General features: G+C 37.0%; 1 protein-coding gene across 1 annotated transcript; it reads right to left on the bottom strand.

Moving 5' to 3' along the window:
* Positions 1 to 1601: 1601 nt before the first annotated feature.
* Positions 1602 to 26985, bottom strand: LOC137387919 (zinc finger protein ZFP2-like). Its single transcript, XM_068074435.1, has 6 exons — positions 26899 to 26985; positions 21430 to 21486; positions 16340 to 16402; positions 11030 to 11086; positions 10861 to 10923; positions 1602 to 2744 (listed from the first exon to the last, which is right to left on the bottom strand). Exons 1-6 carry the CDS (start codon positions 26963 to 26965, stop codon positions 1702 to 1704), a joined length of 1350 nt encoding a protein of 449 aa, XP_067930536.1. The 5' UTR covers positions 26966 to 26985; the 3' UTR covers positions 1602 to 1701.
* Positions 26986 to 27150: the final 165 nt, after the last annotated feature.

The following is a 27150-nucleotide window of genomic DNA, read 5'->3' as shown; positions in this document are numbered from 1 at the left end:
AGATAAAATACTAATAATATCATATTACAATTAAATGACATTAATATTGTAATATTAAATATAGATTAATACAGTAGTATTAGGAGAATACTAGAAAATAACCCGAGTTACTACTACTAATACAAGTGGTTCACAAAATAAATTACTCACGTGCTTTGGTGACATGGAGTATGCAAACAGGTTCGATAACATGCCGTCTTTGAAATGGCGAAAACAAAGGCAAGAGTAAGCAGGCGAATAAATAAAGTTTGTCACATCCAGCTTCACCCAGTTGCTCCACGCTCGGTGAAGGTCTGGTCTTTTCTCTGCTCTTGGCCAAAAAAAGGTGCTTCTCAGCTTGCCAGCTGCACAAACACGATGTGGCGTGTTAGAGATTATGATGAATTGAAATTAACAAGTTTACTACGAGAAAGCGTGTCTGTTATTTGCGATAGATCAAACTTGAACTGAAACTAACATTATCTGATCATGTGACTTACAATTCCTGCCATATGGCGCGAACAACTTCTACAGCATTTTTCGACCATCATAGTGGACCAAAAGGCTCATCATTTTTATCAGAGGATGATATGCAATCGTTCAAGCTAAGTTAAAAAAATTAAACCAATTTTTATGCTGTTTTGAGATACCAGTGCTCAAAGTTGCAGCATTACGATGCCGATAAAATAGACGCGTAAGAACAATAGACATGGTTTTTATCGCAAGCGTGAAGTATATTTGTGAAAATAGTTCAACGAATAAGGATGCATGAAAGTGTGTACATAAACCATCTCCCACACATACATCACATTTTAGCCGTTTTGGAAAACGAATCCAAACTAGGGCGGTCTCGTGTCACTGCAATTTTTTGTTCGTTTTTGAGCTTTTAAGAGCTTTTAATCACATTCCCACATATTTGGCACCTACTACACAACAGAGTAAGACATGGCGAATTTTTTGATACCAAATAACTGTAATGGGAATTTTGTTGCAAGTTAACCTTTAAGGAAAACATGGCTATAAAGACTTGTCTATAGAGAACTTGGTTAGGTGGCTGTATAGAGATATTGCTATGCGGAACACGGATATAGCAGACATTGTTAAAAACATGGATACAGAGATCCTGGTCATAGAACCATGGCTACAAGGAACACACCTTGCTAAAGACATAGATCTAGAAAACATGGCAGTACATAAAATGGTTTTAACAAATTATATTATAATGGCAATGACTACAGAGAACATGGCTATAGAACAGCAAAAAGTTATATAAAAAAAAATCTATTTACTTTGCTAAAAGCAATTCATTACAGTAGTAATCGAACAGATGTTTCCGACATCAGAGGCGTTGATCGAGAGAAGAGCCCCAAGAACCTAGATCCAAAAACCAGCAGTCATCACTCATGCTCAATTTGGTCCAACCAGACTTAACCAGAGCTTGTTAATTATTGAACAACTTATTTAAAAAAACTCACTATATATTTGATAACGTTTATTTAATCATCATGAAATATGCAAACAGATGTGATCACACGACAAAAAAAGACAATTTGCCAAGCAATTTTTACAAAGCGAAATTAGATGATGATATGTAGAGTATATAATAGAGTAAATGTGTGCGCTCAACTACATACAGACATATACATTCCGTGTATGAAAATAAAATAGCTTCCCCAAATATGAGTCATCATGTGTGTGTCTGTTTATATGACATATCTCACATCAGAACAGCTTTCCTCCAGTATGAGTCCTCATGTGTCTTGTTCGGCTAGAGTGTTGATTGAAGCGGCTACCACAAATCTTGCATTGAAACGGTTTCTCTCCAGTGTGAGTCCTAATATGACTTGTTAGTTGAGCCCGACTAGTAAAGCAAGTACTGCATATCTCACATTGGAATGGTTTTTCTCCGGTGTGAGTTCTTATGTGTTTTGATAGATTACTACGACAAGTAAACCTACTAGCACACACCTTACACTGAAATGACTTTTTTCCTGTGCGAGTCCTCATGTGCAGGGTTAGATCTCTTCGACGAGTAAACCTGCTCACACACGTCTTACACTGAAACGGCTTTTCTCCAGTATGAGTCCTTATGTGCACGGTTAGATCACTTCGACGAGTAAACCTGCTCACACACATCTTACATTGAAATGGCTTTTCTCCAGTATGAGTCCTCATGTGCACGATTAGATCACATTGACGAGTAGACCTGCTCACACACGTCTTACACTGAAATGGTTTTTCTTCAGTATGAGTCCTCATGTGTACAGTTAGGCTAGAGGATTGATTGAAGCGGCTACCACAACTCTTGCATTGAAACGGTTTCTCTCCAGTGTGAGTCCTAATATGATTTGTTAGTCGAGCCCGACTAGTAAAGCAAGTACTGCATATCTCACATTGGAATGGTTTTTCTCCGGCGTGAGTTCTCACGTGTATTGTTAGATTACTACGACAAGTAAACCTACTAGCACACACCTCACACTGAAATGGCTTTTCTCCAGTGTGAGTCTTCATATGTCTTGTTAGATGACTGCGACTACTAAAGCAAGTACTGCATATCTCACATTGGAATGGTTTTTCTCCAGTGTGAGTCCTTGTATGGATAGCTAGAGCACTTCGCCAAGTAAACCTACTATTACACATCTTACATTGAAATAATGTCTTATTAGTAGGAACCTTTCTCTTTGTCTTTACAGTGGTCGTAGATAATGATCTTATCGGTAAAACATTTTGGTCTTTTTGTAAAGATTTTGGTCCACAGTATTCACCTAAAATACAAAAACAATCTCATTTATAAAATGCAAAATTCCTTTTGAAACCATTGTACAAGAAAATTACATCTTTTACCTTAGGACAGTGGTGTGATAAAGAAGAACAGTAAAGCTATAGCATTGCTACTGCAAAACATTTCAACAGCTTTGTGGCACACAGAAACTGTATACAAACAAACAAACACACACACGCTCCCACGCATACACACCCAGCGAGTGCTTTATTCTTGACGCATATAGTGCACGCATATGAAAAGAGTTCACGAGCAATAAATATAAGATCTTTTCTGTAAACAATGATCAACACAAAATTTCTATATAGGGCATTATAAATGTTATCACTAGTAAAACGCATTTGCTGTGATCTGGAAGTAAGGGAAGTCACTCAATTACTAGATCGCTCATAGACTTCGATATTTACTGATTTAATTGACATCGTTAATTTACTGAATTACTGCATCAACACGTTTTATTGACAAACAACAGAATTGTAACGATGCTTGTAGTTCCTGTGAAGATGACTCAAAGTTTTCTGAGCATCAGGTGGTTAAAGTTTAGGGCAGACAGCTTATGGTTAGAGCTGACAGGTGTCAGCAGCATTATGCTACAGAGGAACATAGGAAAATGGAGATGAAATTAACATCAACTTTGAGTTTCCTATAGATTTACTGTTTTGTTTACATTCGGATTATATTTCCCTGTTTGAGACTATAATGTAACTTCCTGGGGACGCGTGCATGATACGGATGCACAGTGAGTTTTTGCTACAAAATAAACGATGTTGATTTTTAAATTGATGGCTTCTTAATTAATCTGTAGCATCTAGCAATATAATGGCTAAGACTGATGAACAAATGTTAATATACTAAAGGTAAGAATTTTATTACTCATGAATATATTTAACTTTTTGCTATCAGTAATCATAGTTTCATAACTTTTTTATAATTTCACCTAGCTATAATACTTGCTTCAATATTTCTTTGGCAGTTTTAACTAGTAACTTAGATTTAAGTTCACTTCTTACTTATTACACTCGCAATCTACCTAACTCCCGATTTGAAAGCTTTTAGTAGATACGTGTTAGAGCAAAATATCTATAAATGACATAATTATTACACTTGTTTTATTGATTACATGATGTTTATGTGGTGCCACCAGCGGAGCAGCTGTGTCAGTCTGGAAACTGCCATAAATAGGAAAGAAAAACACGAATGTGTGCTACACAAACCATGATATGCATTGTTTGAGTTTGCTGCAGTAGATTAATTTATCTTATTATATGAGCTGAAACTGTGAGTGGCCATGACTCAAATGGATATTTTTAATAAAAACTTTCTGCAAAAATAAAAATGTTTTGGCTTGTAAAAACTAAATAATTAAATAATATTGTTGAAGATGATGCAAAACACGATTTGCGGAACATATTGAATAAATCATAGCCCCATTGCCAGCCGCCTTGTCTGATAGATATATTTATGAAGTGTCATTAGAGTTGTATTGACAGGTACTTTTGCTAGCTCGATTCAATTCCATTGAACAAAATAATAGAAGCTCAAACATTTTTATGCTCCCCGCTACTGAGTGACAACTGGTGGGTTCACGAACTGCCAACCAGGTGCAAGAATGGCTTTATTAACTTTTGCCATAATCGGCCAATTGATTGACTTCAAAGAAATTGATGTTTTGCGCTCACTATTTTGGCAAACTCATAAAACCCTTTGCTTAGTACTTTAATAGACTAATCAAATGTGACTGGTAAATATTATTACTAATTATTATTACTATTATTACTACTATTAGTACTAATGATGACTAGATAACGTTGACTATACATGACTTTTTAGGGATGCAGTTGCTTTCGCCATATATTCGAACATATTCTTTTCAAAGATGTGGCTTGCTTATTTTATCTAGCAACTAGTTTCCGGTGTAGGAAGCTATACTGAGCGCTTCGCTGATACAAAGGCCACGATGAAATAAGTGAACTCGACGACTTAATTACCGTAGACTGGCAGAATCGTAGTCAGTACTCAAATGTTTACACAGCATTTAGCGGAAAGTAATATGACAAGTTTGTAATTTTCCTTATTTTAGGCGTTTGAGACATTTCTAATAATGTATCTGTAGCTAGATATGAAAATTTTATTCTAGCAATCATAAGCAAATACAAAATAAAATACACGCCAATAGAACCACGGAGGATTAGACTTTATCACAAAAGCCGGTGCGAATATGAGAGATAGAGACAGACTGTTTGACTACAGTCATACTTCAACTTACGAGTGCTCCAACGTACGAGATACTTGAGATACGAGCCAGCTTTTAAGCAAGTTTTAGGAGTAACATACGAGCCATGTTTGAGATACGAGCACGCGAGTCAGTGGCCAAGTATGTCGGAGGTGTTTTATGAGAACAGCATCACTCTGTATTTTTCAACTACCCAGGTCATACTTTTGCATCATGTTTGTTGTGCGCGTTTTCAGTGCAGAATTATGTGAATTAAAAGTACTGAGTGTAGACCGAAAGTTAACCGGTACAATGATGGATAATGCCAAGAAAAAGCGAATAATAAGAACTGATATTATTGAAAAATATGAGAAAGGTGCACACGTGATTGAGCTGGCTCGCCAATATGACAGAAATATATCCACAATATGCACAATTATCAAACAAAATGATAATATTTAGGGCATTAGGCCTGCAAAAGGTTTAATCATAGTTTGTAAATGGCATAGCAATCTTTATGACATGATAAAGAGACTGCTCATGCTTTGGGTAAAAGGCAAACAATTAGCCGACGACAGCGTAACTGAAATAATAATATGTGAAAAGACCTGCGCTATCTAACAAGACTAAAAATAGACATGCGGACAAGTTGGCTAGTGGTTGTGCATTTGCCTTTTTTGATGACACTTGTGTTCGTTCTCTCCGTAACACGTTGAAAGGGTGACAAGGCAAATGTCCTTATTTAGGTTTCTCTTTAAACGACTGGCTGATCGTGTGAGCAAAACAAATGAAAAATTAACTAAGCCGCGAGAAGAAATTTAGAACTATGAACACCCAAAATTTTTAATTACTTCAAGTTTGAAATAAAATTTTGCTTTCAAGACTGTGTACCAAAGACTGTGTGCCAAAGACTGTGTACCAAAGACTGTGTACCAAAGACTGTGCACCAAAGACTGTGTACCAAAGACTGTGCACCAAAGACCGTGTACCAAAGACCGTGCACCCAAGACTGTGCACCAAAGACTGTGCTCCAAAGACTGTGCACCAAAGACTGTGTACCAAAGACTGTGTACCAAAGACTGTGTACCAAAGACTGTGTACCAAAGACTGTGCACCAAAGACTGTGCACCAAAGACTGTGCACCAAAGACTGTGTACCAAAGACTGTGCACCAAAGACTGTGCACCAAAGACTGTGTACCAAAGACTGTGCACCAAAGACTGTGCACCAAAGACTGTGTACCAAAGACTGTGCACCAAAGACTGTGCACCAAAGACTGTGCACCAAAGACTGTGTACCAAAGACTGTGCACCAAAGACTGTGCACCAAAGACTGTGCACCAAAGACTGTGTACCAAAGACTGTGCACCAAAGACTGTACCAAAGACTGTGCACCAAAGACTGTGCACCCAAGAGTGTGCACCAAAGACTGTGTACCAAAGACTGTGCACCAAAGACTGTGCACCAAAGACTGTGTACCAAAGACTGTGCACCAAAATAAAATTTTTCAAAGTCAAATGTTGTACTGAAGGATAACTTTTCTCTCCCTCTTTGGCAAATGCTAGCATCAGCTGCTATCGTATGTATTTATTTTAGATTTTAATTAATCACATTTTCTTGCCTTATTTTTCACTTGCTGCTTCTTGAACAATTACCATTTTTTGCTTTAACCAATTGCTTTTTAGGACAATTACTAACCTGTTTTTTTTTGTTACAATATCTTGCTTCAAGTGTTTTTGTTTGTGTTTTTCAGAGTATGGAAACCAATGAATATATATTTAATTGTTCTATATATAAATAAATTGCATTAACATGCGAGTAAATTGACATACAAGCTCATCCCAAAACGCATTAAGCTCGTAAGTTGAAGTATGACTGTGTATACATCATTTTGGACAAGTTTGGACACATCTTTTTTTCTGAGCGTTTTAGCGCGATATATTTTGTCGATTTTAATCTTCAAATACCTTGACAATGAGATCGCCGAAAACAACAAACAACATATCAACTGATAGAAGAAAATCAATACTTTTTGTTAAAGTCAACTAAAATTTTACGCAATCACATCATTAAAGATTTTTGTCAAGAATGCATTTGCTAGCAGCTTTTACATATTATTACTTAGGTAAAAACTCTAATTTAAAAACTGCTAAGGATTCCAATAGAGGAATTTAAACATATAAACAATAAAGTTCAAAAAGTGTTTGGATAAAATTTAATTGAATACAGCCTAGAGCTTAGCGACTTGCACCAGACGGGCAAATTTATCATGTGGAAAACTGATAGAGATACAATTGTGTTCTCTTAAGCATCCAGTTACCATTCAACTTGAGGTATCAGCTCGTCTTTTATGCTCAAAATTAGACTAAGAAAATTCACCGCCCTCCAACAATCATATTAAAAAGGGCATTTGTGAGAATGACAGGTCCATGATAAGCAAGAGAATTACTGAATAAAGGGTAAATATAAGCCTAACACTTTCTATTAGTTTTCATGTGAAAACTGGCTATTATCAAAGGTTCTAAAATGACAAAAATAAAGTTACAGTCATTACCACGGAGGTGACGACTCTAACTTTATTATAATGCCTTCAAAATAGTACTACAATGAAGGAATCCATTGCTATATTACTACTTTGTGATGTAGTCATTGTTTAAAATGCACTTAACATTATGTAAGGTTTTGACCTGAACACAGATAAGAAGAGGGCACCACTTTTTATTTTAAACACGGACAAAAAGAGAAAGCGGAGGGGGATAAATGAGCACTAGAGACTGATGAAGACAGAAAAGAAAAAGAGTGATATAAATGTATACTACTAGTAGGCTACCTACCATACTACTAGTAGGCTACATACCATACAACTAGTAGGCTACATACCATACTACTAGTAGGCTACATACCATACTACTAGTAGGCTACATACCATACTACTAGTAGACTACATACCATACTACTAGTAGGCTACATACCATACTTCTAGTAGACTACATACCATACCACTAGTAGACTACATACCATACTACTAGTACGCTACATACCATACTACTAGTAGGCTACATACCATACAACTAGTAGGCTACATACCATACTACTAGTAGACTACATACCATACTACTAGTAGGCTACATACCATACTACTAGTAGGCTACATACCATACTACTAGTAGACTACATACCATACTACTAGTAGGCTACATACCATACTACTAGTAGGCTACGTACCATACTACTAGTGGACTACATACCATACTACCAGTAGGCTACATACCATACTACTAGTAGACTACATACCATACTACTAGTAGGCTACATACCATACTACTAGTGGACTACATACCATACTACCAGTAGGCTACATACCATACTACTGGTAGACTACATACCATACTACTAGTAGACTACATACCATACTACTAGTAGGCTACATACCATACTACTAGTAGACTACATACCATACTACTAGTAGACTACATACCATACTACTAGTGGACTACATACCATACTACTAGTAGACTACATACCATACTACTAGTAGGCTACATACCATACTACTAGTAGGCTACGTACCATACTACTAGTGGACTACATACCATACTACCAGTAGGCTACATACCATACTACTAGTAGACTACATACCATACTACTAGTAGGCTACATACCATACAACTAGTAGGCTACATACCATACTACTAGTGGACTACATACCATACTACTAGTAGGCTACATACCATACTACTAGTAGGCTACATACCATACTACTAGTAGGCTACATACCATACTACTGGTAGACTACATACCATACTACTAGTAGGCTACATACCATACTACTAGTGGACTACATACCATACTACCAGTAGGCTACATACCATACTACTAGTAGACTACATACCATACCACTAGTAGGCTACATACCATACTACTAGTAGGCTACATACCATACAACTAGTAGGCTACATACCATACTACTAGTGGACTACATACCATACTACTAGTAGGCTACATACCATACTACTAGTAGGCTACATACCATACTACTAGTGGACTACATACCATACTACCAGTAGGCTACATACCATACTACTGGTAGACTACATACCATACTACTAGTAGGCTACGTACCATACTACTAGTGGACTACATACCATACTACCAGTAGGCTACATACCATACTACTAGTAGACTACATACCATACTACTAGTAGGCTACATACCATACAACTAGTAGGCTACATACCATACTACTAGTGGACTACATACCATACTACTGGTAGACTACATACCATACTACTAGTAGGCTACATACCATACTACTAGTAGACTACATACCATACTACTAGTAGGCTACATACCATACTACTAGTAGACTACATACCATACTACTAGTAGGCTACACACCATACTACTAGTGGACTACATACCATACAACTAGTAGGCTACATACCATACTACTAGTGGACTACATACCATACTACTAGTAGGCTACATACCATACTACTAGTAGGCTACATACCACACTACTAGTAGGCTACATACCATACTACTAGTGGACTACATACCATACTACTAGTAGGCTACATACCATACTACTAGTAGGCTACATACCATACTACTAGTAGGCTAGATACCATACTACTAGTAGGCTACATACCATACTACTAGTTGACTACATACCATACTACTAGTAGGCTACATACCATACTACTAGTTTATATATTATAAGGAAAACCCTATACATCATCTTCTCTCGCAAGCGCGGCAAGAGAAAAACAATATTTTTAAAGCAAAATACATGTATGTAGTTGGTATGGTGGACTCACTCTTGTTGTTCAAAACAGATTTAAGAGCTTGCATCAATTTTATGCTTTACAGTTTATAAAATTTCTTACGAAACTCGAAGCAAACACTTCACAAAAATTCTTCATTGAGCTTGAAAATAACTTTGTAATAAGTATTTAACCTTTAAACCATAACTGCCACGAACAACTTTTATGGTATTTACTTGGTAAATCAGACACGCTGATTCCGATTTTGTAATCAAAATATAGATTAGGCCACTAACTTTCATAGTAATGAAGGATTTTTTATAGCGTTTTAATATCGGTCTCGAAAACAACACAATCGGCATAACAAGCTCCGCCCATAAATACGTGACGTAACCTAGCTTTTTAGGAACAGAAGTTACGTTATTATGTTTAGACCGATTTAGAATAATAGAGATGGGGGTTTTAAAATTCATTAATATCTAAATTCAGCCTTAAAAATAATATCAGTCTTTTCAGAAAGGTAGATAAGCTATTTAGCATTGTATTTTTAAAAAGCGCGAAAACAACGCTAGTTCGTGATAAAACCGCGCTTTTTGAGCTCATTTTTTCTCGGCGTCCAGCCCATTTAAACGTCATGTAACAAGCTGCGAGCAATTTTAAATAGTTTATATCCCTTTCATAAAAAACTGAAATTATTTTACAGGCTGGATTTAGATAATAATGGGTTTTAAGACACCCATCTCTATTATTCTAAATTGGACTAAACATTCCTAACTTCCGTTTCTGAAAAAGCTAGGTTTCGTCACATATTTATGGGCGAAGCTTGTAATGCCGATTGTGTTGTTTTCGAAACGGACATTGAAACGCTTTAAAAAAGCCTAAATGACTTTGAAGGTTAGTGGACTAATCCTTATTTTGAGTACAAAATCGGAATCAGCGTGTCTTATTTACCTAGTTAGTACGATAAAAGTTGTTCGTGACAGTTATGGTTTAATAACAAACCAGCTAGACCAGTATGTAATAGATGAAGGTAACTACATGTACTATATTCAACTCCAAGGCATCTGAACTCAGAGATAATTAATTGCAGTTATCACTATTATTTGATACATCTTAAACTAACCAGTTGGGTAGAGATTATCAGCACCACAATCAGAACCTGGTTCTGTTTTCACTTCTGTAACTCCTACAATGAATATGAGAGCTCATCTACAGAGAATGATATTAACAAGCTGTTTGTATGGATAATAAGTTGTCATGGTAACGATAAAAAATCCTTCCAACATAATTACCTTGATCACTGTCTATGTTTACAGATGAATGAACAGGCTCTACTTGAACCTCAATATCTACAATAACATTGTTATTGCAAAATTATTGCTTATTCATCTTACAAGAGAATATTTATTTAGGATTAGAGGAGTGAATACGCTTCGAGTAGGGAAACCAGCTTTAATGAGTCAGTGTGAAACCAATGAAATCCACAAGAAATTTCAGAATATTTTCATTGAGATTGAACATAACTTTGTAATAAGTACTTAAAGATGTGGTTGCGTCAAATTTAAGCTGATTTTAAAAGAAAGTGTGTTTTGTCTATTAGTTGATATGTTGTTTGTTATGTTAGACGATCTCATTGTCAGGATATTTGAAGATTACAATCGAAACAAATTGATCGCGGTAAAAACGCTCAGGCCAAAAAATATGCCCCAAACTTGTCCAAAATGATGTAACACGTGATACAACCTGTCTCTATCTCTCGTATTCACATCGGCTATTGCGATAAAAGTCTAGTCCTACGCGGCTCTATTGGCATATATTTTATCTTGTATTTGTTCGTGTTAGCTAGAATAAAATTTTAAATCCAGCTACAGATACATTATTATGAATGTCTCAAACGTCTCAAATAAGGGAAATTAAAAACTTGTCATATTAGCTTCCTCTAAATGCTGTGTAAACATCTTAGTACCGACTACCAACTCTACCGGTCTACGGTAATTATGTCAAGCAAACTATGTAGAATAAGGTCTCTGTATCGACAGTTTCGTCGCTACAACACCGAACACAAGTTACTAAGTAAAATATACAATGTACCCTCAAGATATTACCCTGATATACGATTTTTTCACCTTACGATATCGAACATTGTGAAATCTTCCCCTCGCTATACAAATTTTATTTCACCATACGATTTTGAGAAAAGTTTCACCCGCGTTAAAATTTGGCCGTCGGTGTGCTCATAACGCACGTCGAAATAAAAAATACATCAACATATAGTTTGCCGAAAACATTTTTAGAGCGTTTAGAAAAGACACGATGATCGACTTCGCTCATGTCAGCATTCCGCGTGGAAAATTTTGTGTAAAATACACAAGTGAGAGCAAATATTCATTTGTAGCGTTATAATATCTTTTACTATAAAATTTTAGTCGGCATACATATATAACCACAAGTATTTACATTTATTTCGTTAGCTACGGAATCTGAGACCGATACTAACGTTACAAAACGAAGGAAAAATGATTTCTATGTCAACAAAGTTGGATGTCGTGAATAAGAAGGCACCCGTATTATTAATATTGTCAAGGAATATGATAGCAACCAATCAGCATTCGCAATTGTTATTAAGACAAGAACTCCATTAAAGCAAGCACAAGAAAGAGCTTACGACTGAACATTTGAAGGAGTTAGAAGGCCATGTACGCGATCAGCATTCAAAAGGAGCAACCATTTAACAAGGCGAGGAAGTAGAATATACAGAAAACCCCACATTGGCAGAAATATTTCAAGTGTTTAATTTACTGATGTGGACTGGTACATTAAAACAATCCATGTATAATATATATTATTTATCTCTTGTGTGGTATGTTTTTCATATATTATTCATTTTATTCGTTTCCTCTTTATTTTATGTTTTATTTTCTTGTTTAACCCTGTCTTTGCAGGTGGGCTTGTTATCTCTTATGTGAATACAATTCATAGTATGTATGTAACTCATATAACTAGCTACTCAAGATAGTTGACGCATTCACATTACTTCTGAAACTTGTTAAAGCCCTGTCCTCTTGGGTCTAAATATGTACAAACTTTGTACGTGTGGTTACATTGATTCTTGTGCACATTTTATACAAGAAAAACTACTGTAGCACCTTTTCTGGATCCTTCTACAAGCGTTAGCTAGCTACCAGTTTTCTGCATTGCACCAACATTTCTTTTTTTTAAACCAGAAGAAAAATTGGACAGAATTAGACAACGTTCTTTAGCCTGCTAAAAATTCCATTTCATTACATATTAAATTAATCTTCAAGTGTACAGCAACATAATTAGCAATGATACGTTTTTACCTCCTTTCTGCTTAATTTGCTACATGTACCAGCTAAAGTCATGTTACTCGAAAGGTATTTACGTCCTGTGTAACAGTAAACAAAATTTCATTTTTATTTTCGGTACCCATTAAATGGTCAGGTGTGTGAGAGGCCGCTTTCGATAACTGCATCGCTCGGCCTTTCTTATTGAATTTTGGTTGAAAAAGGTTTCAACCAGACACGCTAAATTTTATAATGAAAGTGAAGACAGAAACTCATGAAGGATAAAATTTTGTGATAAAAAGTTGAAATTCAGTAAAATAGTTCAAAATACATACTAAAACTTAGTTTGAAGTGTGAGTTTGGAAAGTTAAAATTATTCAAAGTTTATGTTATGCGTACCTTTTGAAGGTAAGAACTTCTTACCATACGATCTGCATTTAGTACACAGATTACAATTTTGCATTTTACAGTATTGCAGATTATAATCACTGGGTGCATTTAATACAATGCAGCTACTGTAGGTAACTATAGTTACTAAAGTTAATATACTATTTTGTTTCTAATTTTCAATATGTACAGCATTTGTATAAAATTATGTACGAATTTTATCATTTTCTTTCATTGTATAATTACAATGGTTTCTATACCCGGACATACGATTTTTCGCCATACGATGCTAGCCTTGGAACGGATCAACATCGTATCTCGAAGGTGCACTGTATAGCGGATTTATGTAGCCTTACAGTGCCCCGGGTTTGTAACCCAAGTTGATAAACCGAGTTATATCTACAAACGCGAGTTTGTAAAAACAAGGCGCAATATATTGGAATTACATAGCATAACCGTAGATCTGGTTATATTAATGATGGTACACCGACAAGCACAAGTTAGCTAATAAAAATTCTACTATGTATGTAATGTAAATCTAGAACTTATTGCTTTTACTAGTAACTCGAGTTTACAATGCATGAGTTATACACCGATTCGACGAACTTGGCTTTTGCAAACCGGGTAATATCTTTTCCTCGGTTTGTAAAGATAAGGTACAATATACTGCTATTACGGTAGCATAACCGTATGTCTGGTTATATTTACAATGGTATACTGACAGGCACCCGTTAGCAAATATAAATTAAACTATGTACGTACTGTAAAACGTCAGCAAGTTCAACTACTCGGGTTGAGAACATGGAGCACGGGACACTATAAGGCTTCATAAAAATAAGCAAGCTGCGTCTTTGAAAAGTTTATGTGGCGAAAACTGCAACCCTAAAAGTCATGTACATTGTATAGCCAACGTTATCGAGTCATTATTAGTATTAACTTGTAGAAAAAAACTCACTGGTCACATTTGATTAGTTGATTCAGGTACTAAACAAATGGTCGAGCTAGGCAAAAGTACCACGGATACAGCTCTGATTACACTTCATAAATCCTTCTATCAGACAAGATTTTAGCACAGATGTCAACGAGGCTATGGTCTATTCAATGTTCTGCAAATCATGTTTTGCATCATCTTCAACAATATTATTTTATTAAATAATTTTAACAAGCAAAAAAATTTTCATCTTGGCATAAGGCTTTTATTAAAAATATCCAACCAAGCCGTGGCCACTCATATAGATCCAGCTCATACAATAGGACAAATTCATCTACTGCAGCAAACTCAAACAGAACATCATGGTTTATGCGCCACACATTCAAGTCTCTCTTTCCCATTTATGGCAGTTTCCACACTGACAAAGCCGCTTCGCTGGTGGGATCATTTAAACATCCTGTAATAAATAAAACAAGTGCAATAAATATATGTCATTTATAAATATGTCATACATAGATATGTCATTCTAATGCGTATCTACTGAAAGCTTTCAAATTGGGAGTTAGATAGATTGCAAGTGTAATTTTAAAAATAAACAAATGTTTAACAGAAGCATAAGTACACCAAGCCAACGATTCCAAGCTTTGGTTTTGGAAGTTAAAGATGTGCATTGATCAATCGATTTTCCTCACTTTCTACAAATGAGAAGTAAACATTCAAAGTCTAATCATAAATCTAATTTACTAGCTAAAACTGCGAAAAAAAATTGAAGCAAATATAGCTAGGCGAAATGATAAAAAATTATAAAACGATGATTGGTGATAGCAAAAAGTTATAATTTTATTAATTAGTAAATGTATCCATGAGTATTAAAATTATTACCTTTAGTATATTCATCAATCTAAGCCATTGTAATGCTAGATCCTATGGATTAAAAAGAAGCCGTCAATAACCCACTGTGCATCCGTATCTCGCACGCGCGCACAGGAAATTACATTATAGCCTCAAACAGGGAAATATAATCTGAATGTAAACACAGCAGTATATCTATAATAGGAGACTCAAAGTAAAAGATAAATTTACCTCCATTCTCCTATCTTCCTCTATAGCATAACGCTGCTGAGGCCTGTCAGCTCTAACTAAGCTGTCTGTCCCAAACTTTACCCACTAATAAGTGAAATAATAATGGCCACAAAACTCAGAGTCACCTTGGCAGGAACTGGAAGCATTTTTACAATTCTGTTGTTCGTCAATAAAACGTGTCGATTGAGTAATTCAATAAAGTAACGACGTTAATTAATTTAGCAAATATCGATGTCGATGCTATCTAATAAGTAAAATAAAAATGGTCAGAAAACTCGGAGTCACCTTCGCAGGAACTGGAAGCATTTTTACAATTCTGTTGTTCGTCAATAAAACGTGTCCATTGAGTAATTCATTAAAGTAACGATGTTAATGAATTTAGTAAATATCGATGCCGATGCGATCTAATAAGTGAAATAATAATAATAGAGTAAAGCCCCTAACTTTGAGATCTCAGACAATGCGTTTTACGAGTGATAACATTTATTACGACCTATATAAAAATTTTGTGCTGATGATTCGCTAATGAAGTGATCTTGTATTTATCGCTCGCGGACTCTTTTCAGATGTATCACTCGTTACGTCACGAATGAAGCACCAACTGGAATCTGAGGTTTTTAAAACATGGCCTCATTCAAACGCGTATATCTCTGGACAGGGTTAGTCTAAAAGACAAAAATAACATCAAATTGTAGCTGATGTTTTAGCCTTTTATTGGTCTTAACTTCCTTAAATCGACCTTTTTGACGCAACCACATAATTAACTTATAATAACAAACCAGTTTATGAGACAACAGATGAAGGTAACTACATGTACTATATTCCACTCCATGGCATCTGAACTCGGAGATAATCAATAGCGGTTATCACTATTATTTGATAAATCTTAAACTAACCAGTTGGGTAGGGATTATCAGCATCACCATCATATCCTGGTTCTGTTTTCGCTTCTGCACCTCCTGCAATAAATATGAGAGTTCATCTGAAGCAGAGGTGTCCAAACCTTTTGCAAAGAGGGCCAGATTTGGCGTGTTAAGCATTTAGGAGGCCAACCTTGACGGACATTTTTTACATGTAACAGCAATTAATTTAAATAAATTTTACCGAGCTAATCTGTGTTCCATATTTGCTTTTTTATTTTAATTTCAGTTATCCTAAGCATGTGTTTTGGCTCGTTTGAGACATGCATATCAAAACTGCACGGACATCATAATTAAAATTTAATAATCACCTAACTTCACTTTTTTAACACTAATTTTTTCGTAACAGTTGAACAGAAGTAATTGTACTCTTGGGTACAAATTATATTTGAAACGTGAAACAATATCCCACTATGGCAGTTTAATATTTATAGAATTTTTAAACACAATTACAGAAAAATGAACAAGTAATAGGCATATCAACAAGTTCAGGGCTTATTTAAAATATGACAGTAACTATAAATGTTGATTGGATTTTTAAATGTTTAACAGGTAGGTAACAGCGCTTCTGCCCAATTTATTAACCCTTTGAACCCTGGTCGTTGTTGTCAGCGGTGTCAGTAACCCTAAGCAATCTGTCCAACGATCCTATGTTTTTAAACTTTTATTAAATATAACTAAACATGCTCATAATACAATGATATTTGGTAAAACATTAGTAAAAAAAATCGAGCATCCCACAGCAAATGTCATCAAGCAGAAAAAGACAGTGCTTCACCATTATTCGGGCCAAAACTACAAAAGTTCGGACGATTTTAACAAACTCGTAAAAATATTTACAGTAGTATCATATTCATTGAGCACATGTTAATTATCATATCATGACTCAAAATATAGTGGAAAATTATAATTGGTATCATAAAATTTTTTATTTGCATCACAATCATTTATGACTTACCAACAAACGAGTCGTATCAATTTTTTCGCGATACCGTTCTAATAAATTTTTTTATTAAATCGAAGGAAGTGAAGATATTTGAAAACTGTTACAAATGGATGAGACATTTCTGTTCAAGCATTCTGTGCAAGAAGTAATCTGATTAATTTACACTGTTACTTAGAAACTGCTTTTGTAAACAAAGCCATGTGAATGCCAGAATTCCAGTTGATTGGGATTTTGACACACCCTACGCAATGCTGGAAAATCGACTGTTAGGGTTCAAGGAGTTAATTCTACAGGCGACCCAGATATTATCAATTTTATGACAGAGGCTGCGGACTGGATGAAAATTGGCCCTGGGCCGCATTTGGCCCGTGGGCCGGACTTTGGACATGTCTGAACTAAAGGGAATGAGCATAACAAGCCTTTGTATGGATAACTAGCTGCATTACCCGTGTTCAGGAACAGATTTACGTAAAGCAATAGTTTTATTGAGAGTTGTCTTTCATACCGTAAAACAACTCCAAATATGCAATTAACTGAAATTTTTGTGCTGATTTGACTGCATACACATATGCAGTTGTACATGTCAATAATGTTGGAGAGCCCATTGGAGATATGCAATGTGTTTCACAGCTAGTATACAATGAATCAGTCTCGAACTACTCAAATCGGCATTGTCCTAATTTTGTACACAGAACTGATAATGAAATTGACATTGCTAGGCAAACTGACGCCGTTCAAACTGGCAGTATGGAAAAGTTTTACATATTTTAAGAAATTCTAGAAAATATTTTGCTGTTGCACTGCTTAGCTATCGCCAGCTTTTATTGAATTGAGACTTCTCCATGCTTGAAACACTAATCATGACTCACCAGTTCTTCGTCTATAGCCTGTGTTTTGACATGGTATAATATACAAACTGTGCAGCAGAAATGCGGTTGTTAATAAAATTTATTATTAATAAAATTTACTATATAAACTACATATATGGCCTCTCGCGTTTCAACGTAAGGCATTACATCTGGAGCATTTTTGGACATTCGTCCCATAAAAAAATTCAACCCTATACTGTGTTGCATGACTGTAGTCTAGCGTGAAGTTTTCTGTCCATACACGGCGCCTGGTAGCAGCTGCTGTAGTTAGTGCATCTCGCTGTTGTCGCCGTTTCATCCGCTCCGAAAATTCAGCTCGGTGAGCAGCTGTTGTAGCTAGTGCATCATGTTCTTGTCGCCGCTGCATCCGCTCGGAGGTTTTTGCACGTCTGGCCGATGTAGCGGCAGCTCTGAGCCGTTTGAGTTACTGCTGGGGTCGGTCTAGTAGTCTCTGCACTTCTAGCGGCTGCAGCATCTATTCCGGCCTGCTCTCGATGTACCCGTGTTTGTTTGGCGGTTTCTGCTCTTCTAGCAGCTGCAGCAGCAGTTCCGTTGTGGGCGTAACTGCGTTTGCTCTGCAGTTTCTGCTCGTCTTGCTGCTGCTTCGCAAATTCGATCTCTCTCTATGGGAATCAATCTGTTTTTGCGTTTGGGCAATAGGCTTTTTAGAAGGCATCGTACTGCTTCAAGCATTTCTAACATTGAATGAGATGGTGTGCTTTTTGTAATATACGCTGCTCGCTTTCTTCTCACCGCTGCCTATCGCCAGGCTCGGAGTGCCCGTGCGAGTTCTGTAGTTTCTGTAGTTCCCGTAGCTGAAAAAAAGTAAAAGTAACTCAGCTGCGGAAGAAAATGAACATGTTTATTATCATAAACAGTGGCAAATCCAACGTTTTCAACCCTTTCACTGAAGTAGACTCCCTCATGCGTTTTCTATGGTCAACCGCCATAGACACATTTTTGCGACTTTCCCAGCAATTGCTAATAACTGAATTTTATTATTCGTTAATAACATAACCAACGATTTTTAAAGCTTGTATGAAGTGACAGTGTTGTCCAAAGATTTCTCTATAAAATTAGCCTAAAATTTAATTTTAAATCTTTGAGAATTTCCAACTTAACCACTTCGGGTGCATGCACTGCTATAGCGGCTTCGAGTATATTCTTCTCAAGTTCATTAGCCAGTTTTTAGGCTTTGCGTAGTTGCATTACTCATCCATCTATATTTAGAGCCTGCTTACAGTTACACTCTATCTACAAAGCTAAGCATGACCTTCAGACATGTTTGCAGACATCGGACTGGTCAAACAGCTATGGTCAAATGAAAGAATTTCGAGTAATTTGGGTTCAAAGTTCAACATCTAGATCAGTTAGTAACAACGCGTAGTAGTTAGTAGTTGATGCTATAGGCTTCAATTCAGCGATAGAAATGGCAGACTTCCAGTAGAGTGGTGACGAAGATAAGTTAACAGCTATGGAAGAGACTGTAGATTGCATTGTATACACAGTATGTTTTAATTGTTTGTTATTATATAGAGTTTTATACATTTTCATGCTACCCTTATTAGTCAAAAATGTTCGTAGAACACGAATTTTAATAAAACCGCTATTTCATGCTACTTTCAATATTTATTATTTTTAATTTTTGAAATAAAGATAATACGATCAGATACAGAATTTTCTTTGCTTTCCAAAAGTATAGGTGTTCTATGTAAAAATGTGAGTGCTTCTACGGTTAAAATGACTTTTGTTGACCCATGTCATAATCTGTAGAGCATCATGATTTAATTTCACCTGAACGCGAAATTGGATTATGCAATTGTAGCCAAAGTGGTTAAAAACAACCATTTTTGTGTAAGTTTTGAAAATGCCATCGAGTTAGAAAACAATAACTTATGTTGATGACATAGCTGATTCATATTTTTGTGATTACACATATAATTAAAATAGCAATAACAATAACATAGTAAATAGCAATAACATACAACGATACTAACCTTTTCGATGTAGAAATTTAGTAGGTAAAGCGCAGTAGCAGTACCCGTGCAAGTTCTGTAGTAGCTGTAGTACTCGTAGCTGGAAAAGAATAAAAGTAACTCAGAACGAAGTGAACATGTTTACTACCACAAACAGTGGCAAATCCAACGTTTTCAACCCTTTCACTGAAGTAGACTCATTTATGCGTTTTCTATGGTCGACCACCGTAGACACATTTTGCAATTTTACCAGCAATTGCTAGTAACTGAATTTTATTATTCGTTGATAACATAACCAACGGTCTTTAAGACTTTTATAGTAGTGACAGTGTTGTCCAAAGATTTCTCTATAAAATTAGCCTAAAATTTAATTTTAAATCTTCGTTCCAGAATTTCTAACTTAAAAACGAAGATTTTTTGTGCGAGTTCATTAAATGCGTCCGAGTTAAAAAACAAACAACTACTTATGTTGATGACACATGACAGATAATTAAAATGCACAAAATATAGATACAACGATTTTTTGTATAGCAGTGCTTGTTAACATGTTGGCAAAATGAAATATATAACCAAAACAAACAGTATAGATGGAGTTTGAAATTGAAAAAATATCGTATACATATTAAGCAATATCGGCAAAATGGCTGGCAGTAGGCCGATAGCTAAATTTGTACACGGACGCAAGTGAAAGGTTTATGTAGTGGAAGTGTGGCAATTCATAGACAATACAACATTGATTAAGAAATACCTACCTTTTTTATGTAGAAATGTAGTGGGTAAGAACTGCGTTTTCCCGTGACCGCAATAAATCAACGTTCGTGTGACCTTCTCGGTACACGTTGGCAGTAAATATTAATCACATGTAAATTACTATTCATTAATTTATTTTATTTAATGATTAGTACATTTGTATAGCTGTATAGGCTGCCGAACTCAGAACGGTGCTTTTTCACGCGGCCGCAATTTAGCTGGTCCGAACGCACCAATGTCATTGGGCGCCGTAAAGAGGCATGCACTAACCGAAGGTGACGTGATTTTGTGTAAAACCGATGAATAGGTAGGTTATGTATAGATGCGTGTATTAACATTCGATTCCCGTTAACGCACCCTAGATACCTAGTAGTGGGTAATAGTCGGAAAAGTACGGTACTCTATAAGGCGGACAATCAATCACACACACGCGCGCACACACAGACACACACAACGATTGCCGTTTATATAGTAGATAAGTTGTCATGGTAACGATAAAAAATCATTTCAATATACAGTAATTACCTTGATCACTGTCTGTGTTTACAGATGAATGAACAGGCTCTACTTGAACCTCAATATCTACAATACAATGATAATATAATGATAATATAATATCAGTACTCCCTATTTTATCTAAAGTTTTTGAAAAGCACTTAAATATTCACATCTACTCTCATTTGTCCAAAAATAATATTTTACATCCTTATCAGTGTGGTTTCAGAAAAAGTCATTCATGCACTGATGCTGTTCATAAACTAATCTCAGATTGTTTGGATTTGAAAACCAGAGGTGAGAAGATTTGCTTGATGTTTTTGGATTTCAGCAAGTCTTTTGACTGTGTCAATCACCAAATATTATATCATAAACTAGAACTTGCTGGTTTTAAAAATAAATCGTTGCAAATACTTCAATCCTATTTTCACAAAAGGCGCCAAAAGGTCGTCATGAATGACAAGGAATCATTGACACTAGATATAAATGTTGGTGTTCCACAGGGGTCACTTATTGCGCCAGTATTATTTTTAATATATATAAATGATCTTCTTAGACTTATTCCAAAAGGCTTTGCCTACGCCGATGATACTGTTTTTGTTAGTTATCACAAAGATGTGCAACTTCTTGAGACGAACTGCAATCTCATCATGAAAATTATCAGCAACTGGTGTACAGCAAATCATATGACAATCAATTTACAGAAATCACACTTTCTTCTTTATAATACTGATGAAAACCTTCGAAACAGCTTTACTCTTAAGTTTAATAGTCAATCCATCACTTGTAGACATGAAACAAAATTGTTAGGATTTGTTTTGACAGATCAACTCTCTTGGAATAATCATGTCGACACTGTTTGTAGTAAGGTCACAAAGTCATTGAGTCTGCTCCAGTTTTGCAGGCCATACATGAACTCAAAATCTGCTATTGCATTTTATTATCAGTTTATATTTTGCCATATTATTTATGGTATCCACATTTATTATAATCTAGCTCCAAGATATGTCACTAAGGATTTATTTTTGTTGCAAAAAAGAGCATTTTGACTCATTGCAAATTTACATCATATGCCTGCATATATTATTCCAACAAATGATCTTTCCAAATCTCTGCGTCTTCTTACTCTGCCTATGCTAAATATTTATTTTACTTCAATTCAATGTTTCAAGATTTTTCATGGTTTGTGTCCTCGTTTTTTACATGACAATTACGGTTCTCAACTCATTTCAACTTACGTGATGTGAACAAATTGCATACAATCACTAACAATCATTTTGAAAATGTCATTTCCAGCTGCTTTAACAATCTTCCACCAAATATCCGTTCTCTTAGCAGAGAAAGGCATTTTAAACACTATTTGTCAGACTATTTATTCAATTTTAATGGCTAACTGTTGTTTTTTTCCCTTTTTTTTTGTTTTACTATTGTTGTATGACCTAATTTGAAAAACATTTATATTTGTGAAATGAAATTATTGCCAATAAAGTACTATATATATAATTTACTGCCTAAAACACAGGTATATTAAGACTAGGCATTAGGGCTGCAATAAAATAATGTTTGCTCTAAACTGGCTGGTTAAAGCATCACAATAAAAATGCAGTTTTAATACAGACATGGTTATAAGGGACATGGTTATAACAGACAAGACTATAACGGACATAGTTATAGTAGACATGGTCTTAAGAAAAAACAATAATAATAACAATAGTAATAATAATAACAAGCAAAATCATAGAGAGCATGACTATGACCAATAGAAAGGCGAAAATGACAAATGGAAGAAATGACAAGTAAGCATGGCTGCAGAAAACATCAATGAACAGGAAATGGGTAAAGAGAATTATTGATTAATCAAATGAAGAGGAATTGGGTATAAAAGGATGATTACTGTTGTATAATCGGGTTGTTGGACAGCGGGCTACGCTTATGTCCGAGGTCGCGGTAGTTACAGGTAGTTACGGGAGGTTACGAGAAGTTACGAGTGGTCAAGGACACGGTAGTTCTAAGGCGAGTACATAAGCGTGGGGAGATCCAGACGGAGTTCTTCTTTGCTTCAACCAAATGTGAGTACGCACATTTATACAACATGGCGCAGTTGACAAAATTCTGATTTTTTTTCTTCGTGTGTCATCATTAGCGATAATTTTTCTGGTTACGGGGTTAAGTTTACACGGTCGATTAGACCCTTTCACGGGCGTGCAGGTGAGGTGACGTGAGGTAGGGTGGTGTTGTGAGGCTGTGAGGTGTCGTAGCGGTGAAGCATCGGTGTTGGAGAGGTGTAAATATTTATTACATATTCGGAGGTGGGAATTACACTAATTTCATACGAGTGGGGTAGAGTGAATTTGCGGCGGGAGAGATATTGTGTTGTGTAGAGATGGAGAGTGGGTTTTCGAAGCTGGTGTTTGGTGAGCACGGTGATGGGTCGTGGGAGAGATTCATAGAGGAGATGAATTTATGTATTGAGAGTGCTGTTGAGAGAAGAGGTTACGAAGGTGAAGGTGACAATAGATGCCCTATTATGAGAGGTAGAGGTAGGTTAGTGCCACTATTGAGAGCTATTGGGCACAGTGGTAGAGAGGTATTGAGGAGTGCAGGGTTTAACGTAGATGGCGTAAATTCTACTTATGAAGGGGTAGTGGAGGTTTTGCAAGATTATTATGGTAGACAGGAGAGTATGTTCGTAAAGGGGAATAAGTTCCTTATGGTTAGACAGGCACTTGGAGAAAGTGATAGAGAATATTTACAACGGGTAGAGAGTTTGAGCAGATATGCGGAGGTGACTAACAATAATGATAGGGTAAGGTTTGCCCTTATTGCGGCGGTTAACGGGTTGAGAGATAGAGAAGTAAGCAGAGAGTTAATGAAGAATGCCAATCTTACTTGGGCGTTATTGCAGAAGGCATTGAGGGCTCATGAAATGGCCAACAACTCTGATAGATTTTTGAGAAATGAGGGTAGAAGTACCGATTTAAAGAGTGAGGTTAAGAGAGAAGTAGCAACGGTATCAGAGTTTGATAGCCGAGTGCAGTACAGGAGGAATGATAGAGATAGAAGTTATGATTCAGCAGGTAGATCTTCCCCTAGGGGTAGCCCTAGGAGTAGTAGAGGGTATTATGGTGGTGAGGAGCATGATACTAGTAGATATGGGACAAGAGGCCGAGAGTATAACAAGGACAGTAGAAAGTGTAGAGACGATAGCAGGGAGAGGCATGTCTCTAGATATAGAGCAAATAGTAGAACAGGCAGTGAAGATAGAGTATGCTATAATTGCAGACGTAGTGGCCATGATATGAGGAGTTGTCACTCCATTAAATGTTTTTCTTGTGGAGGGCGAGGACATGTATCCCGTCATTGTAGGGAAAAGGGAGATGTAGGTTATGACAGACGAGGTAGCAGCAGGAGGCCAGGAGGTAGTCGGGTTACTAGCTATGAGCGATACGGTATCAGGGATAGTAGTAGGGAGAGGTACAGGGGCCGAGAAAGCCCCTGTGAGATGAGAGACAAATTGAGAAGGTACAGGGACAACAGTATGGATAGGTTTGAGGGGGAGAAGTATAAGGAGAGGCGCGAGACGAGCCGGTATGATGAGGGGTACCGGGATAATAGTAAGGACAGAAGTGTTAGATCCTCTGGTTATAGAGATAAATATGGTGAAGATCAATGACTAGGCCAGGGAATTGTGCAGTATTTAGAAGTTAATGGAGTAAATGTAGAGTTTACATTTGATACTGAGGCTGAGGTGTCAATATTAACCGAGGCAACAGCCAATAAGTTGAACCTACAGTTAAAGAAACCGTCGACAGTTTTAGAAACTGCTGATGGTAGTGAATTAAAAGTGGTTGGAAGTGTAATAGTTCATTTGGAAAGTAAAGACAGGCATATGGATGCTGAAGTTCATGTGGTGAAAGGATTGAGAACAAACTTTTTGGGCATAACTGAGTTGAAGCTGCTAAAACTATTTGCTGTTGTAAACACATTATGCAAAAGTAAGTTTGAGCCTGTTAAGGAGTGTAGAAGTATTAAGCCAGTTAAGCCGTTTTCGTCGAGAACTATTATTGCTGGGTCAAGTTATGTTTCAGATGATGTCGAGTTGCAAAACCTGACAAATAAGTCTGACAGAGAGAGCGAAGTTAAGAAAGGTCACAGAGGTCAAGATTGGTGGACTTGTAAAACCAAGGGAGTGAAGAGTAGCGAATACGTAGAAATTGGTTGTCAACGGGGGACAGCCCAAGGCACCAAAGATGTGCAAGTGTCTATGGGGTGTGATAGAGAACAGAGTCACGATGAGGTAAGGGAAGGTGCTGAGAAAGTAGCTGAACCAGTGTCTGTAATGGAAAAGGTTTGCTCTTTTTTAGCCGAGGTTTCCAGCAATGGAATGTTAGACAGAGAAGGTCATGAGAAAAAGGTAGCAGAGATTGAAAGAGAGGAAAGGGAGATGTGGAGGATGTCGAAAGAGAAATTGGCCAAGCTGAAAGCCAAATGGGAGGCAGCAGTCATGGAGTTGGAAAATGTCAAGACATTCAGAGTAGTTGTGCAGAAGTTAGCCGAAGTTCAGAGGAGAGTTGCTGGTAGCAGACCTGCACTGGTGGCAGGTGAGATCGAGTTAGAGAGGTCTGGGCAAATGCCAACTCCCAGCTCTGTGGTGCCATCCCCTGTGCAGCCGGTTATGGCCCAGGTGGAGACCTCCCACAGGAGGCCTGTCAAGCCTGCCTCTTATTGGGGAGAGCGAGGTAAAGACGGAAGGGACGGAATCTGAGGTTGAGGAGTCGTTACTGACCCAACCACTAGTTTCCGAGCCAGTTGAGAGTAGTGGTGGTAGTGGTGGAGGCAGTGTTGTTGGTGACAGAAGTCACGGCGGTAGTGACAGAGGTCACGGCGGTAGTGACAGAGGTCACGGCGGTAGTGACAGAGGTCACGGCGGTAGTGACAGAGGTCACGGCGGTAGTGACAGAGGTCACGGCGGTAGTGAAAGAGGTCACGGCGGTAGTGACAGAGGTCACGGCGGTAGTGAAGGAGGTGGAGAGGATCAGGAGAGTGAGGAGAGTGGTGCCGCCGAGTACGACGGCAGCCCCGGGTTGCTCGAGAGCGATGGTGAGGATGAAGAGTTGATGGACCAGGACCAGGGTTAAAGAGTAAGGTAAACTCCACCAGCTAGGTGAGTTCCTGAATGAGTTCAAGTGTATTTCTGGTTGGTGGCCCATACAGAAAAAAGAAAAAAAAGGGCATGTTGTATAATCGGGTTGTTGGACAGCGGGCTACGCTTATGTCCGAGGTGGCGGTAGTTACAGGTAGTTACGGAAGGTTACGAGAAGTTACGAGTGGTCAAGGACGCGGTAGTTCTAAGGCGAGTACATAAGCGTGGGGAGATCCAGACGGAGTTCTTCTTTGCTTCAACCACAAGTGAGTACGCACATTTATACAACAATTACCCAATGTAAAAATCATAAAGACAATAATCATATACATGACTTGGTAATACTCTCTACCTACCGGTTGGATACAGACTGTTACTCTGGCCATATGCTTCTGGTTCCGCTTTTACTAGCAAAGCTTCCATGACAGATTAATAGAGAGATCAGTTTATCTAAACAAAAATAGCATAAAACCAGATGAAGTTAAAATCTATGTTCCTACCACACAATGATCCTGGAAAACTATTTTCTCTGAATTACATCCACTTGTAAATAAAAAGATAACAATTTAGCTTGTATTCAACAAGATGACAGCAAACATCAATATATA

Source organism: Watersipora subatra, chromosome 2, assembly GCF_963576615.1.
Source record: "Watersipora subatra chromosome 2, tzWatSuba1.1, whole genome shotgun sequence".
NCBI classification, from domain to species: Eukaryota; Metazoa; Bryozoa; class Gymnolaemata; order Cheilostomatida; family Watersiporidae; genus Watersipora; species Watersipora subatra.
This window is presented reverse-complemented; position numbering and strand designations above follow the sequence as displayed.

Coding starts and splice junctions, on each gene's coding strand:
- LOC137387919 (XM_068074435.1), bottom strand. CDS start 26,965: ATGGAAGCTTTGCTAGTAAAAGCGGAACCAGAAGCATATGGCCAGAGT. Junction 16,403..21,429: donor AAACACAGACAGTGATCAAG/GTAATTACTGTA, acceptor TATTTATTGCAG/GAGGTGCAGAAGCGAAAACA. Junction 11,087..16,339: donor TGATAATCCCTACCCAACTG/GTTAGTTTAAGA, acceptor ATGTTATTGTAG/ATATTGAGGTTCAAGTAGAG.